We start from the raw sequence: 17954 nt of genomic DNA, 5'->3' as shown, positions 1-17954 counted from the left end.
CTCTCCCTTTCTCCCCTCCCCCCACCCTGGTTGTCTGTTCTCTGTGTCTATTTGCTGCATCTTCTTTGTCCGCTTCTGTTGTTGTCAGCGGCATGGGAATCTGTGTTTCTTTTTGTTGCGTCATCTTGTTGTGTCAGCTCTCCGTGTGTGCAGCACCATTCCTGGGCAGGCTGCACTTTCTTTCGCGCTGGGCGGCTCTCCTTATGGGGCACACTCCTTGCACGTGGGGCTCCCCTATGCGGGGACACCCCTGCGTTGCACGGCACTCCTTGCGCGCATCAGCACTGTGCATGGGCCAGCTCCACACAGGTCAAGGAGGCCCGGGGTTTGAACCGCAGACCTCCCATGTGGTAGACGGACGCCCTAACCACTGGGCCAAGTCCGCTGCCCTCTTGGTTTTGGACTTTTGTTAGAAATTGCAATCAAGTTTTGCCCTTCAATCCTTCATTGACCTTAGCCCTGATGTCTGACTGCATGGTAATGTCCTCCAATGGCTGAGAGAGCGCCGTCGCTGCTCGTTCCCTCTCACCTTCTTTCTCCTTGGCCTCCCATTACTCTCCTTTTCCTTTCTCCTCCCTTTCCATCTCTCTATTCTTTTACACCACTTCCTACCTACCCATCTTCTTGCCTTTTTCTCCTCCTTCTCCTTCCTTCTTGATTTGTATATGTGTGTGGGGGGGGGCGTCCTTTTCTCCCTGGGCTCTGAGCCCATTCCTGAATTCATTTCCCATTTAAAGCTTATTTGTAGATAAGGGATTCTCTGGAATATTCCTTAAAATTTCTCTGAACTGGATCCCCTCTGTCCTGAGAGCTGAGAACTGCTCAACATCTTGGAGGGCCCGCTCAGATTCTGTGAGCCCTGTGGGAGATGGTGAGAGCACAGAGGCTATGCGCGTGGAGCTGGACACCTGGACCTGGACGCCTGCCTCCCGCTGTGGGACGTGTGACCGAGCACGTTCCCCGCCTCTTGCCAAGCTACCAATTGCCCATAGGAAAATGGAGATGATGATAACATTTACCTCATAGCATAGATACTTTACTTTGCAGATAGTGACTGCCCCATACATTTCAGTATTCTGTTTTTTTTCCCTCATTTCAGTATTCTGATGTGATATAGCTTTGATATAAGAGTCTTATCTTCAAAGAGCAACCTGGACGAGATGTTAAGATACACTAGCCTGTTAAAAATTACAGTCTCTCCCCCCACTTATCTGGTAGTTTGGATTTAAAAGCATGGCTATGTCAGGATGAATTCTATTCAGAGTTCGATTAATAACTATTTTCGGACAATTTGCCAGTGTTGCCAATAATGGGCAGTTGATTCAGCTAATTTGCTCTTTGCTGTTTGTGTTGTAGGTGTTGTATGATGCTTCTGGCGTTCTTGAGAAGAACAGAGACACTCTCCCTGCTGACGTGGTTGTAGTCCTGAGAACGTCAGAAAACAAGCTTCTTCAGCAACTCTTCTCAATCCCTTTGACCAAAACAGGTACTTGGAACCCCCTGACCATGCTGGTGCTGCTCTTTCCACAAGCCTAGGTACTGCGGGGGCTGCACTGCTAACATTGTGCACTTCTCTAAGGAGGCAGAAGGCTCTCTCCAACTCAGTTCAAGAAATGCAGCTCTGCAAGTGATTCCTTCTGTACTTAATTGCATAGCATCTATCTATCCACACCCACACATATATACACATGTGTATACATACACACACACACACTCTCCATAACATCAACTCTTTCTTAAACTTACTTTCTTGGCATTCTTCCTTTCATTTTTCCACTTATAAAACCATATGCTGGGGAATGGATATGGCTTGAGTGGTTGAGTACCTACCTCCCACATGAGAAGTCCCAGGTTCGGTTCCCAGTGCCTCATGAAAAACAACAACAACAACAAGCAAAAACAAACAAAGAAACTAACTCAGGGAAGCCAGTGTGGTTCAGTGGTTGAATGCCAGCTTCCCACATATGAGGTCCTGGATTCACTCTCTGGCCCCCAGTACCTCAAAACACAAAACAAAACAAAAAAACCCAACCATATGCTCTATGGGCACTCTACTTTCTGCATGATTTTTCTGTAAACTTGTAACTGCTGTAATAAAAAAAAGTGGGAAAGAGCAACAAACATGCAAAAAACCATATGTTCTTATAAAATCATGGTAAGTAGTCTAGGGTGGTCCAAGTTTACCTAGAATTATTGGTAAAATTATTTCAACCAATGCATGATTCCAAGTGAAGAATGGGTGATAAAGTAAAGACTCATCTAACCATGGGATCCTCAGAAGTCACCTCGTCCAACTTCCTACCCAGTCATCAACTCCATCCCACTGTTTTCCTAACCATCTTGGGGCAAGTCCATCACTCGCCTAAATACATTGCCTTGCTTCCTTACAGTCGATTTCTGTCTAGTTGCTGCTTCAGTCCTCATGCCAGGATGCAGGAAAGTAGGGCCAAAGAACGGAACTTCCAGGTCTTTGCTCTTTTGCCAAATGTATTCTAATTGGGCCCAGCTCCTTTGATTTACCTTGGATTTGACTGCCTTTGGCTAATCAGCCATCTCAGTTCTCTCACAGCTCTACTTTCAAGGGTTTTGTTTTTGAGGCTATGTCTGGAAACAGCTGTGGGTATGCTTTTAAGAAAGAAGGGGGAGAAACCTCCTCATCATTGTTTATAATTACCTCTTCTTTTCTTCCACACCCCTCTTGAAATCGTTGACACCCATGTCCAGTATGGAGCCTTTGCATCCTAAAAGAGATTGGCTCCCAGGTTTGATTTTCAGCAACTTGCTGAGGAATGGAAAGATAGGTTAAGGAAAAAAGACCACAGCCCACAACCTGGGCTTCATCTTAACTCGGAAGGAAGGTTGAAACTAGGCTCCCAACTTCCGTCAAACATACTGCTGTAAACAAAAATAATAGGGTGTGCCTCAGAAGGCTGCCTCCAACGTCCTCTCCAGACTTTCCTTGGGGACAGGCATGCAAGTTCATTATCGGCTCCCTGGAGAGCAGGGGCAGGTGTGGGTAGGGCTGGTGCTTCCCCACCCAGGCAATCAGGCCAGCGGAATCGCCCTCAGAGGACTCTTACACAGAGGCAAAGACACAGCCAATAATAGGCCATGTTTACAGTACTCTTTGGACTAAAATATATACAAATAACTCTTCAGTCAGTGTTTATGCCCTCTCATAAATATGAGTAACTACTTGTCAAATCTGTTCACAACTTCGGCATTTCCAATTTCTCAACCTTTGGCAAAATAAAAACACTTTCATAGCACTGACCACAAGGTGGCGCTATGCAAGAAGAGACCCTTCTGTTTCCGTGCACCCTTCTAACTCCTGAGGTGGAACGGGAACAAAGAGGAGCCGCTGCGGCTGCCACTGCTGTCGTTTCTTCTTCCTCTTAAGCTCTCTTCTTGTCTCATAATTCTTTCAGAATCTCGCCTTGAAACTCCACTCCACACCACCGAGAAATATTGGAGGAAGCAAAAGCAAACATAGGACTAGAAAAAAAGTGTTTTCCTGATAAGTTTCCTTGTATTCCTGAGTTGCCTATCAGGCATAATTATTTTGAAACCCTAAGGTTTATTTTCTCCCTCATTTATTTGTGAAGCCACAAATAAAAATAATATGCATGACTATTTAATTTTCCCAAAATTATTCATGTCAAAATGCATTCAATCAACAAATATAGAGCAGCTTCTAGGCAGCAAGGGAAATATAGAAGTATAGATAACATGACTTTGTCCTAAAGGCACTGGGATTTTCTTTTAGCTCCACTTTCTGTCTAGAATTGGATGCTAATTTATTATGATGATGTTTACCCTCAAACTCCAGTTCTAAAGTAATTGTACATCCTGTATGGAATGTCAGAATAGTAATTATAGTTCCATATTTTAAAACATCCATATTCTATGTGTTGGATTTATTATATTATAGCCTTGAAGGAAAGGTGGGAGGACTTACTGGAAAGAAATAGGTTGCATTGTTTTTGCTGAAACTGCAAATACTTCTTGCAGGCATGTGCCTCTTTATGAGGGGGAAAGTGAAAATATGGTAATATTTTCAATGAATGAGAAACCATTTTCTATCATTTTTACTTTCATTTATTCTGCTTCAAACCCTTAAATAACTGTTTTATTAAAATTAAATCGGTGGTGGTTGAAAGGGAAAGTCTAAGGTCATGTATATTACTAAAAAGAAAGTTAAAAAATGTAACATGGTAAGCATAGTAAAGTCTTAGGTGAAATATGAATATGGGTAATATTGCTTATACAAGACTGTTTCTCTTTGAAACTGAACAAATGTATGTTGGTGTTACAAGATACTAACATCCAACAAAAAAAATAAACTTTATGCTAAGCGAAAGAAACCAGATGCAAAGAACTACATATTGTATGATTTCATTTATATAAAATGTAAATATAAATCAGTTTATAAAAATGAAACCAGGTCGATGGTTATGTAGGCCTGGGGAAGGTTAGAGGGACTGTGGGTGTGACAGCTAAGGGGTGTGGAGTTTTTCTTTTTGGAGTAATGAAATTAATCTGAATTTTTTTGTGGTGATGAGTGTACAACATTGTGATTATACTAAAAGCCATGGGTTACATTTTGGAAAGACTGAAAAAAAAATTGGGCAGTACTTTGATAAGCATAGAGATTATTGGCACTTACTTTACAAATCTTTCTGGGGTTGAACTATAGGGAATAAAGAAAAAGACCAGAGTTAGGAAGCCTTGGAGACTACTAAACTGAAACTTTAAAAGCGGTGCTTTTTAGGCTTTTTTGAAGAGCGTTGAATTCTTCAATTTTGAGAGCAGAGGACATTTATTAAGAAGATCACTTAAAGATGTTGGCAATGGGTTATGGCTCCTTACTTCAATGGTGGTTGCATGGATATTTGCTTATAATATTCATTAAATTGTACATTTACATTTTGCATACTTTTCTGCATGTGCATTTTATTTCACAATAAAGAGATTTTTAAAAAAGACTGAGACAACACCTTAAAATGAAGAGAAAAACTTTATTTTACCTAGGATTTTCTACCCGGTTAAACTGAGGTTTCCTGGTTGCTAGTGTGCTGCTGTCCTTTGCTTTGAAAAACAGGTATCAGTGGAGCCTTGGGCTGGCTTTCCTGTCCTTGTAAGTCTACCTCTCTGAACTGCTGTGGCGGTAAAATCCCTTTGTTAATAGACACAAAAAAATTTACTGGTGCTTGATTTAATCTCGCATCAAGATTAATAGGCACAAACTCTGTGTTCATGTGTATGAGTGTGTGTCTGTAAAATCATACTATAAAATATCAGAGCTGGTATATTAGTCAGACAAAGGGGTGCTGATGCAAAATACCAGAAATTGGTTGGTTTTATAAAGGGTATTTATTTGGGGTAGGAGCTTACAGATACCAGGCCATAAAGCATAAGTTACTTCCGTCACCAGTCTATTATCATGTGTTGGAACAAGATGGCTGCTGACATCTGCAAGGGTTCAGGCTTCCTGGGTTCCTCTATTCCAGGGTCTTGCTTCTGTTTCCTTTGTGAATTTACTTCCCAGGGCTCCAGCTTAAGGCTTCAGCATCAAACTCCAACATCAAAACTTTAACATCAAAAAACCCCAACTCTGCCTTTGCGATGCCTTTTAGCTAATGACATGGCCCAATCAAAGCCCCAATCATAATCCAATCACACCCAGGTACAGACCAGATTATAAACATAATCCAAGATCTATTTTTGGAATTCATAACCATATCAAACTGCTACAGCTGGTAATCCATTTGGCATTTTCCTATTCCTGCCCTTACCTTCCTGTTCATGTTGTATAACCCAAAGTATTAAAAAAGTTAAACATGATGACTAAGTCCCAATCAAATGAAAGAGGGAGAAGATTCAGAACTCCCCCTCCCCATACACACATACCACCACCACAGAAGATTTGAACCACCAGCAAGAACTGGCAGAAACATCTTTCTCAAAGCTCCAGAAAACAGGTAAAGGATTGAAGTAATAGAATGAGCACTGAATCAAGAAAAAATCAACTTAAAAGTGGTAGGATCTCATGGTGGCCTCATTGGTCCCTCCCCAACCCTTTGCTGGATCTGCATAGAGCCAGCTTATGCTCCCAGTGTGGGTCCTTTGTCTTTGTTCCAGAGGCAGCAGAGTAACCCTCATGCACATACTGGAAACATGTATGTCTGGTCCAATCTCTCCAGTGGTGGCCTGAGGGACTCAGTCAGGACACTCATCACAGGCTCATGAAACTTGCCCTGCATGTACAAGGCAGCTCACAGAGGTCTCCTACAGAAAACTGAGGCAAGGGATTGTTGGTGGTGGGACATAAAGTCTAGAGCCTGGGACCACAAGGAAACTATTTCCTAGAGAAGAGGGGATATTTGTATCCATGCAAATGGGGGAATTCCTAGGGCCACATGCATATTCCCAAGAGAAGATACATGCACAGAAAGGAAAAGGGAGACCTCTATGCTTTGGCCTGGAGTTATTCTCTAAACTTATTATATGAATGAGCTCTGAAGGGGCTCACTCACGCAAGCTAATCTGCAAAGACTGGGAAAGATGTTTTCTTCCTCTTTCCTCCCTCGCTCCCTCTCTCCCTCCCTCCCTCCCTGTCTCTCTCCCTCCCTCCCTCGCTCTCTCTCTTCCTCCCTCCCTCTCTCTTCCTCTATCTCTCTCTCTCTTTCTTACACTACTGACATTCAAGGAAAATTCTGTCACACCACTAGCTGGATACAATCTTAAGGAACAAATACCTCAGAATCTAAATGTCAGCAACAGCACCTTAAAATATCAAAATGTCCAAAACACATAAAGAAAATGGAAATGATGTACCAGGCAGAGAAGGTTAAAACTTTAGAGATTATCAATGAGGAGGACCAGATTTAGGATAAACCAGACAAAGACTTTTAAAAAGTAGTCCTAAATATACTCAAAGAACTAAAGGAAAACATGAATAAAGAACTAAAGGAAATCAGGAAAATTATAGAGGAACACAAAGAGAACCTATCTGGGCTTTTTTCTTCTACATTTGCCTCATACAGCCTACCAGCTAACTGCAGTCTTTTTAAAAATGCAAATCAGATCCTGTCACTCCCCTGCTTACGATCTCCAGTGGCGTCTCATCACACCTAGAATAAAATCCAAACTCCTTCCCCTGCCTACAAACTCCTGCAAGTCTCTCCAGCCCCAACTCCTTGGTCTCTCCCTCTCACTCTCTGTCTTCATTCTGCTCCTCAGATATTCCAAGCCTTTTCCTCACCTACCAGCTGCTCTCTCTACCTGGAATATTCTTTTCCCAGATATTTACATGTCTGTCTCCATCTTGTGATCCAGAATTCAGCTCAAATGTCACCTCCAAAGAAATACCTTCCCCACTCACTCTATAACATCACCCTGTTTAACTCTCTCCATAGAGAGCTGGCAGTATCCTGTCTATCTTTGGTCATTAGATTGTAAGCTCCTTGAAAGCAGAGCCTTTATATCCTATTTACCACTGTACATCCAGTACCTAGAACAGTGCACACTGTGGAGCAGGTACCCACTAAATATTTGCCAAATAACTTGTTAACTCCTATGAGGATAACAAGGTGGAAAACTAAAGCCAAAATTCAAGTCTTGATTCCTGATCCAGGGCCTTTTCTGATCAGCTGCCAGCCTGCAGCAGGTTGGGAGGGTTTAGGGTCCTGGGCAGGGAGGCATCACTGAGAAGCAGGGAGTGGGGCTGCCGAGTCCTAGCCTGGGTAAGTGTAGGATCATGAGGCCCTGTCGTGTAGGGGTGCAGAAGGCTTCAGTGAGGTCAGGCCCTTGTTTGTCCTTCATGTCATGGTCAGGGCAGCATCTCAAGAGAGTCACGGTAGCCCCTATTTAGGCCAAGAGAGCTAGGGAACCCCAGATTCCTTGGCTGGGGGAGCATGTGTATATGGCCTGCAGGGCAGAAAAGGATATGTGTTCCCATACCTCCCTTGGCCTCCTGTGATATTTCTGAGTCTGGTATCAAGGCACAGTTTACTAACAAAGCATACCATTGGAATGCATCCTGTTCATTACCAGAGACATTATTCTATTACTATAATCACTATTACTAAGTTTTCTCTTTACAAAAGTAGAATTTTTGAGGTGGAATCTGGAGTAGTCCAATTTCACCTGGAAAAGAATTTATTAAACCTCTTTATTTATGGAACATGCTCCCCTAGATCTTTGTAAATGCACTAAAACCTAACTGATGGGGAAGTGGATATTGCTCAAGTTATTGGGCTCCCATCTATCATATGGGAGGTCCAGAGTTTGATTCCCAGGGCCTCCTGATGAAAGCAGGCTGGCCTGCAAAGCAAGCGGGCCTGGGAAGAGAGCTGGTCCACACACAGTGCTGGCCCGCACAGGAGTGCTAGCCCATGCAGCAAGTTGACCTGAGTGGAGAGCTGGCGCGCAAGATGATATAACACAAAGAGACACAGAGGAGAGACAATAAAAGACACAGCAGACCAGGGAGCTGAGGTGGCACAAGAGATTGAGTACCTCTCTTCCACTCCGGAAGGTCTCAGGATCGGTTCTCAGTGCCAAAAAAGAGAAGACAAACAGACACAGAAGAATGCACAGCGAGCGAATGGACATAGAGAACAGACAACAAGGGGGAGGGGGGAATAAATAAATCTAAAAAAAAAAAGAAAAAAACAAACAAAATACCTAACTGATGTAGATTAATCAGAGCTACATGATTCAGTGCGTTGGTCTTTTCCACCTGATAATATCATTAGCTCCATAAGAACAGGGACCATATCTTCTATTTCATTTATATACAGAACATATAGTCAGAACTAGTCATATTACTTCACAGCTCCATGCTATTACCCACACTAATTCTGATTTCTGGAATTACTTCTGTCCTCTATCCCTACCCCTAACAACTTAACTTCAACCCCTGCCTTTCTCCTGCCTTCCAATCCTTTTTTTCCCATCAAAACTCACTCCTTGCATCACCTCCTCCAGGAAGTCTTCCGATCTGAGTTGGGTGAAATTACTGATGCTACTAGGATATAGTTTCCATGAAGAATAGAAATTTTAGTTTGTTGTTAACAATTTTTTGTTAAAGTTTATTTGGGCAAGAAACAATCCAGGAATTGGGCAACCCCAAAATAAAAGTGGTAAGGAAGTGGTAAGGAGATCCATGGAGAGAATGGAAGGGGGAAGCCTATATAGGGCAAATGTGGTAGCAAACAAGGACATGTTCTGATTGTCTAACGTTGTTTCCATTTCACATGGGGGGTGGAGTTCTCACAAAGTGGGAAGCAGATATACATTGTATGGTGTGCTTGCCCATTCTGATAAGCTAGCTCTCCTGGACTTGAAAACTGGTTTGTCACCAGGTGTGGCTTCTCTGCAGTTCAGTAGAGTGTGTTCCATTGCTCCGTCTTCTCTGAGAGCCCCTGCAAGTCAATTGTTCTTGTCTTCTCTCTCAGAAAAGGGTCCCTCCCAGTAATGCCCAATACAGGTGGCCGTTGTATTTTTACCTAATGTCGTCCATTTAGTCGGCTTCTCTTTCCAGCTCCGGAAGTGGAGCCTGGAGCTTCAGTAGAGTCTGTCTGTCCCGGCAGAGAGTGCGAGGTGTGAACTGAATTTCCCCGTAGTCCTGAGAGCACTTGAGGTACATCAGAAATGTGAATCATCCCTGTGCTGGCTAGAAGCCCACCAGAGCCTGAGGCTTTATTTATTTTAAGAAGTTGTGGCATTCAGAGAGAAGTAGCTCAATTCAGAACTCCATCCTCTGAATCTAGAGAGAAAAGTATGAAAGCGTTGTTAGGACTCATGTTCCAGAGAAGCACTGACAGGGGTTGCGGTTAAATCTGGCATCTGAAATTGGTTACTGGCCTTCTTCCTAGGGTGGAGTCGGGCAGGGGGGCGGGCTTTGCCCAAAGCAAAGAGCACACATGTAATTCAAGCACAGACTGTGCAAGAAAACCCCAGATCCACGTACTGTCTGGGAAGTGGCCACCCTGGGGCTCCGCTCCTACCCCCACCCCGTACTGCCCTGCCTGTGTGTATCCTGCAGCCTACTCCCAAATCTTACTGCAACTGCCCACCTGGAGGACCTTACCAGAGGCCTCTGCTGCATCTGAGATTCCTCTCTGTTCTCTTCTGCCCTTTGACAGGCTGGAGGAGGCAGAGGTTCTTGGCAACAGCTGACAGCCCCAGGAGAAACCTCACACCTTCCTGGCTCCTACCCTATTAAGGATGTTCAGCCCTTGCCTAGGAAAATCTTTGCTTTTCTTTGTTAGTCTTGCTGAGGTCAAAATGTGCGTAAGATGTGCTTGGGGACAAAGAGAGCATCTCTCGAAATTCTCACGTTTTTCCTTTCCCCGAATGGGTTTAGGTTTTGAATTTGTAGTCTTCAAATGCTATTTTTTTTTTTTTTGTCCAAATGTAAGGAGCTCAAATATTTCTTACCTTTTACAGTCTACCTGCACTTTCTTCTGCTCCACCAGCTGTGGTAGAATAGAGCCCTGGACTGTGTAAGTCAGCTGATGGCTGAGATTCACCTGGACTGGTACTTTGTATTGGCTGGGTTTAGTTCACTCTTTTTTTTTTTTAAAGATTTATTTATTTTATTTCTCTCCCCTTCTCCCCTTCCCCCCCCCCCCCCCCAGTTGTCTGTTCTCTGTGTCTATCTGCTGCATGTTCTTCTGTGTCCGCTTCTGTTGTCAGCGGCTCGGGAATCTGTGTTTCTTCTTGTTGTGTCATCTTGTTGTGTCAGCTCTCCGTGTGTGCAGCGCCATTCCTGGGCGCTGGGCGGCTCTCCTTTCGGGGAGCACTCCTTGTGTGTGGGGCTTCCCTACGCGGGGACACCCCTGCATGGCCCGGCACTCCTTGCGCGCATCAGCACTGCGCGTGGGTCAGTGCCACACGGGTCAAGGAGGCCCGGGGTTTGAACCACGGACCTCCCATGTGGTAGACGGACGCCCTAACCGCTGGGCCAAGTCCACTTCCCTAGTTCACTCTTTGGAGTCAGTTTAACATCCGCAAAGTGAAGGCTTTGGATTAAGAGCTGCAAGATTAGAAGGGACCTACCTTAAGATTGAACATACTGACACCCAATAATCTCTAGCTCCCGTGTTCCATCTCTAGTGCTCTGGTTTGAAAGCTCTTACTTGGTTCTCTTTGAGAGCCCAGAGAACAGCACTGTCTAATGTGATGCAAAATGCCCTACTGGCTATATTTTAAAAAGTAAAAAGAAACAGGTCAAATTAATTTCAATACTAGATCTTACTTAACTCATATATCAAAAATGTTATTTCAACATGTAATAAAAAAATTAATGAAATATTTAACTATTTAGTACTAAGTCTTTGAACACTGGCAATGTATTTTAGACTTATGGTAAATCTCAATTCAGACTAGCCACATTTCATATGCTCAGTGGCCATGTGGCTAGTGTCCCCCATGCTGAACAGCATGAGAATCACTGTCCTGGCCACAGAGATGCCTCATTCCTGCTCTCAAAGAGAAGTGCAGAAATGCCAAGGAGCCCCAGTGCTGGTTTTCCCAAAGAAAATAAAGCCGAGCAGGGTAGGACAAAATGGCTTTGCAGATCCGTTTTTCAATAAAATAATATTTTATTGTGTGCAAGCTAGGCTTCGGACTATTTTTCAGTGTGGTTAGAGAAGTTATTGTTCTGGATTTGCAGAATTCTGGCAAAAGTTTTTTAATAGGGAAGTGGATGTGGCTCAAACAATTGAGCTCCTGCCTAACACATGAGAGGTCCCTGGTTCAGTTCCTTGTGCCTCCGAAGGAAGACAGCAAGCTGGTGTGACGGGCAGGTGCAGCAAGCTGACACAACCAGAGACACAAGAAGAAAAACATAATGAGAGACGCAACAGAGCAGGGAACAGAGGTTTCCTAGTGCCTCCTGGAGAGGACAAGCAAGATGGTGAGCTTATGCGACAGGCAGGCATGTCAAAGTGATGCAACAAGATGGTGCAACAAGAGACACAAGAAGGAAGACACAATGAAAGACACAACAAAGCAGGGAATGGAAGTGGCTCAAGAGATTAGGTGCCTCCTTCCCACATCAGAGGCCCCACGTTTGGTTCCTGGTATCTCCTAAAGAAACAAGAAAGAACAGACACAGGCAGTGCAAAACAACAAGGTGGGGAGAAATAAATAAATAAATCTTTAAAAAAAATTTTTTAATAACTCCCTTGGTTCTCTTTAGCAGAGATAGAAATTGTCCTGTATTTCAGCATCAATACCAGTGTATCCCAAAGTGTGTTTCACAAAGCACCACGTTTGTGGGATGTGAAGAGCAGTGAGATAAATATGAAATTTCCATGGTTGAGAAATGTGGGTAATACTGATTATGAAAATCCAACAGGTATCTATACTACAGACAACCAAAAGACAGTTCCAGGTATGGGTTTTGGAAATCAGCAAGATCCTTTTTGTGAAAAGCATCTTGGGGGTCAGGAGTCAAGTGGGAGACACTGAGGCAATGCTGATCAGAGAACTTTTTTTCCTGGACACACTTCTAGTGAGGGTCTTAAATCCATTTCCAAAAGGCCCTCATGCTTTCCTACACAGGGTGAGCCTAATTCTAGACTCATGAGTAGCCATAGAGGCCCTGCTGCTGCCATATCCTCAGAAAAGAAAAATGAAAACACACTTTAATAATACGTTGTGATAATGGCTCTGATGTGGGGAAAGTTAGTATCTGTAGTGAATTAGATCCACTGTCTTCCCCCAATACATTTCAATAGTTCTTTCATAGTTTCTAAATAAGAGAGTAAATGTGCATTTTATTTTGAAGTGGCAGTTCAATTTAGAAATGCTTAATTTTATTTCTTTAATGATCCTGTCAAGTATAGCAAATATAGTAACTGATTCTTCAAATGGTCAGAAACACAAGATAAATAAATTCTACTTCTCTCAGCCACCATCCTTCTCATTTATAGGAAAGAAATATGTTCCCACTTAGGATTAAAGTTTCTTTCCTCTCATTTCATAGCTCATATTGGAGAAAAAGATTCCAAGACCTCCATTTACAGTTAATTCATTCTACTATAAAATACCTTTATAATGGGGCTTTCAGTTCATTTCCCCCCACCCAATTAAAGATAACGTCAGGCACTTAAAGTCAAATGAATTAGAAACAAAGTCATTACAATTATACTCTCTCTACTTAGAGATGGATCACAATTTAACACTTTCTGAGGAATTTGGGTCATGTTAATAGAAATTGTCTTTTTCTTTTTAGAACACAAGAATGGTTTATAACAGCCTGGTCCATATGTTAGAAGCATATAAACAGTTAATCATTTTGCTCTAGTGCCAGCGTGTTGTGTGTGAAGAGAAGCTTTAAACCACAGCTGTGTGGAGCAACAATTGTGAACTTTACTGGCTTGCACATGTGAGACATGGGTAAACTAAATAAGATGTCGCTTAACTGAACTTGAGAGCCGTAGCTGGGAGAAAAGACTGCTAAGATTTTATTTAGGTTCTTATTTAGTAGAGTGGTCCCATTTGTTGTCTTTTCACAGGGGTAGTGCTAGCTATACAAAAAACCAAATCAACTGTTTGATTGGTTTGGCTTAGTTGTGATTACAGCTGACCTAGTTTGGTGTGTAAATGATTAAAAAAAAAAAAAACCCAGACAGGGTCTAAAATCAGTTGGGCCATGTGACCATCCCATCAATTACTCTGTGGTCTACCTTGAATATGACTCCAACTGGTAAAACTGATACGAGCAAAAGTGGATTCTTTTCTCCCAATGCACCTTTAAAGCCAATTCCTGAGACTCTGGGATTTCAAAAAGAGAAAGTTTATTTGGTTCCACAAAGGAGCACAGTGGCCTAACAGCTTAAAACTGCCTCCCAGATCTGCAGAAATTCTAATATTTTATAATGTCAGGATGCTAAGAACTAACTGGGGTAGAACTGGCACGGGTTCCTTCATTGATAAACATTAAGGGCTGAGCAGGATGGGGGTGGGCCCCAAACCAGGGTGAGTCACATCGTTACAATCATTACAGAAATCAAGGTTCTGGGGTAGGGCAATACAGAGTAGAGATCAGGCACAAGGTTTTCCGTATGGATATTTAACAGGAGGGTGGACTGGTTACCATCACAGCAGAAAACCTACACAAGGCTGAGCCTAAGTCTAGACTCGAGTAACCGTGAATAGGGATGAGCCCTGGTTTGAATGACTATCACAACAGCAGGTCTAGCCTAAATCCAGCCAGTTTCAGCAATTTCAGATATTAATCTTTTGCTATTTTATAATAACAAGGCAGCTATATAATTATTTTGTAACCGTAATTATTTGTTAACTCTTAACCTTTGGTTACAAAATGGCCACAAAATTTTAATTAGGCCGCCCCAGATGATAGACCCTGTCAGCATTACTCTTCAGTGTTCTGTGCTGCTGCTGCTTGACTGTGGGCAAGTGACTTACATACTCTGTGCTTCAGTTTCTTTCTTTGTATAGTGGGGCCATGGCTCGCAGTGTTGTGAGTATTAAATAATTTATTTTCAATGTTTAACATAGTACTACTACAGTGTAGGCATTCAATAAATGTTGGTGTCTAAGTACTTTAAATTTTTTTTCTAATCTGGAGCAGAGTGACAAAAATAGGACAAAAGAAGTAGATTCTCTACATTTCTTTATGATAGATCTATTTTTAAGGTAGTGGCAGTGATATGGATCCCTCCTTTCTCTTTCTTTTGATAAAAGAAAAACTTTTCATGCATTTTAGGATCTCCCAGCTTTATTGAACAATTCATGGATCAGGCAGCATCCCATTCAGAAAGGAGAAGGGAGCTTCACTGAGGGAGTACAAAGGCGAAGCTCATGTAGGGCAAATAGGGGAGCAAATGAGGAAATGTTCTGGTTGCTTGACATTGAGTTTCCATTTTTACTTAGCGGGGTGTAACAAAGTGAGTACAGATATACATTGATGGTATGGTAAGCTTGTCCATTCTGATAAAGCTCTCTCTACTGGACCAAAACTGGTTTTACCACTGGGTGTTATTTACCAGCAACCCTGCAGGGTGTGTTCATTTTCTAGGAAAACCCCTGCAGCTCAATTGCTTCTGTCTTCTGGAAAAGCTTTCTCAGAAAGGGGTCTTCTCCCTGCAAGGCCCAATGCGGGTGGCCATTTTATTTTACTTAACATTTTCTTACATGTTTTTTTCCATTCAATTTTTTTTTTTTTTTAAGTCTGTGACTTCTTTGTTTTAAAAACAATATCTTAAGAAGATAAAGAACAAAGAATAAAATAATCTCCAAAACCTTAAACCTTCAATTTATTTGCTTCCTTTCCTAGTCATGCAACCCAACACTCCATGAGACTGTAGGTAACAGAAAATTAGATCTTCTAGAAAACTCTGATTAACCTTGCCAAGCTCAGCCAAGTAATTAGCTTAAAGTAAAACTCCTTGGCCAACCAAGACTTGTAGGGGGTTCCACATGGCTCCAATCAAAGCCCCTGCACCCGGGACATCTGCATCTCTACTCACCACAGAAACTCTATAAATTTTAAAAGAATATTTTATTCCCCATGCTCTGTAAACATTCATCCAGCCCTCTGGATGATGAAATCCAGGTACTAAGAAGGCCAGTAACTCACCCAAGCCCTCCTAACAAGCAAATGGCAAAGCTGGGACAAATCCTAGGCAGTCTGACTTAAACTCATATTCTTAACCAGTGCACCGCTGTGATCCATCGATTAGCTTTGAGAAAAGAGGCTGAAATATGAAAGAATCATGGCATGTCCAGAGAGCAGCAAGGAGTTCAGGGTACATGGAGGGAAGCAAGGTGAGCTGGGACCTGCTTCTGGAGGGCTTTGAGTGTCATGTTAAATATTTAGAGCCACACCATTCATTTGTTCATCTATTTGCAAATGTTTATTGAGTGCTTGCTATGTGCTAGGTACTTGAGACTATATAATGGTAAATAGAATATAATTAGTGCCTGCCCTCAAGGAACTCAGACTCCAATGGAGAATCAGAAGTGTCAATTAGATTAATGGGTAGCTTTCAGTTTTTTGTATCATTAAAGAACATCTTTGGCTTTTTTATGAGACATTTTCTAAAAACATTTCAACCATGAATCTATCTCACTCAGGTTGACTACACATCCCTGGTGCTGCATTTTTTTTTCTGTAAAATGGTCCTCAGTCATTTGCTTATCTTCATACGATAATGAGTTATAAGCATTCTACAGTTCTTAGGTGACTGAAAGAAGAACCTGTATAGTGAGTTTGTAGATCTGATATACCTTTAAAAGGCAAGGATAGGGAAGCAGACTTGGCCCAATGGATAGGGTGTCCACCTACCACATGGGAGGTCCACGGTTCAAACCCCGGGCCTCCTTGACCCGTGTGGAGCTGGCCCATGCACAGTGCTGATGTGCACAAGGAGTGCCCTGCTATGCAGGGGTGTCCCCCGTGTAGGGGAGCCCCACGCGCAAGGAGTGCACCCCATAAGGAGAGCCACCCAGCGCGAAAGAAAGTGCAGGCTGCCCAAGAATGGTGCTGCACACACGGAGAGCTGACACAACAGATGACGCAACAAAAGGAAACACTGATTCCCAGTGCCTCTGATAAGGATAGAAGCGGTCACAGAGGAACACACAGCAATGGAAGCAGACTTGGCCCAGTGGATAGGGCATCCATCTACCACATGGGAGGTCCATGGTTCAAACTCCAGGCCTCCTTGACCTGTGTGCAGCTGGCCCATGCGCAGTGCTGATGTGCGCAAGGAGTGCTGTGCCACGCAGGGTGTCCCCACGTAGGGGAGCCCTATGCGCAAGGAGTGCGCCCCATAAGTAGAGCCGCCCAGCGCAAAAGAAAGTGCAGCCTGCCCAGGAATGGTGCCACACACATGGAGAGCTGACACAGAAGATGACACAACAAAAAGAAACACAGATTCCCGGTGCTGCTGACAACAACAGAAGCGGACAAAGAAGAACATGCAGCAAATGGATACAGAGAACAGACAACAAGGGGGGTTGGAGCGGGGGGAAGGGGAGAGAAATAAAATAAAGTAAAAAATAAAATAAAAATAAAAGGCAAGGATAGAAACTATCTAAGATGTTACTCTGGTTCACTGGAGAAACTTCCATAAACTTTTTAAATGCCTGCTACATGTAGGGTACTTTATATGTCTTATAGCAGGTGCTGAAGAAATAATTTTTGGATTAATGAATGGAAATAGGGATATTTGGAACCTGGTTTCAAGGAGTTTATAACCTCTATAGGAAATCAAATCATTCCTAACGATAAATGCCAATATAAGATAACATATGTGCATTGACTTAAAAGAACTCAGTACATTGACAAGCTTTAGCCTCTGAAATTAGCAGACAGTTGTGATGCTTGTAGAGTTCTTCTTTATTGGCCTTTATTCTCTATAGGTTCTGTGCTTCTAAAAAGTATTTCAGTGATGTTGCAGGGACAAATGTAGGACATTATATATCCTGCCATAACCCACTGAATGGACTGAGAGAGAGTGTAAACTACAACATAAACTATAATCCATGCTGGGTAGCAATGGTCTAGAATGTACTCATCAAATGCAATGAATGCACCACACTATGAAAGAAGTTGTCGATGTGGGATGAGTGAGAAGGTGGAAAGTGGGGTAAATAGGAACGTTTTATATTTTTAATGTAACATTTCTTGTGATCTATGTATCTTTTTTTAAAAAGATTATTAAAAAATGAAAAGAAATGAAAAAAAAGTATTTCAGGGAAGTGGATGTGGCTCAAGTGACTGAGCTTCCGTCTACCATATGGGAGGACCCAGTTTGATCCCTGGGGTCTCCTGGTAAAGGCGTGCCTGTGTGGCAAGCCAATGGCCATGTGGCCAGTCATGCAACAAGATGATGACACAACAAAAAGAGAGACAAAGGAGAGCGTCAAGGCGAGATGCAACAGAAACCAGGAATTGAGGTGGCACAAGT

At 42.7% G+C, this 17954-nt stretch overlaps 1 protein-coding gene across 2 annotated transcripts in view; it reads left to right on the top strand.

Moving 5' to 3' along the window:
- MYO3B (myosin IIIB) overlaps positions 1-17954 on the top strand; it is a 529864-nt gene that overhangs the window by 289901 nt on the left and 222009 nt on the right. For both annotated transcript variants that reach the window (XM_023589485.2, XM_071216296.1), the window contains one exon: positions 1357-1486. In XM_023589485.2, the coding sequence (XP_023445253.2) occupies positions 1357-1486 (130 nt within the window). The remainder of the gene's footprint in view (positions 1-1356; positions 1487-17954) is intronic.

Source organism: Dasypus novemcinctus, chromosome 7, assembly GCF_030445035.2.
Source record: "Dasypus novemcinctus isolate mDasNov1 chromosome 7, mDasNov1.1.hap2, whole genome shotgun sequence".
Taxonomy (NCBI): Eukaryota; Metazoa; Chordata; class Mammalia; order Cingulata; family Dasypodidae; genus Dasypus; species Dasypus novemcinctus.
The sequence above is the reverse complement of the archived record's forward strand: the minus strand, read 5'-3'. Positions and strand labels throughout refer to the sequence as shown.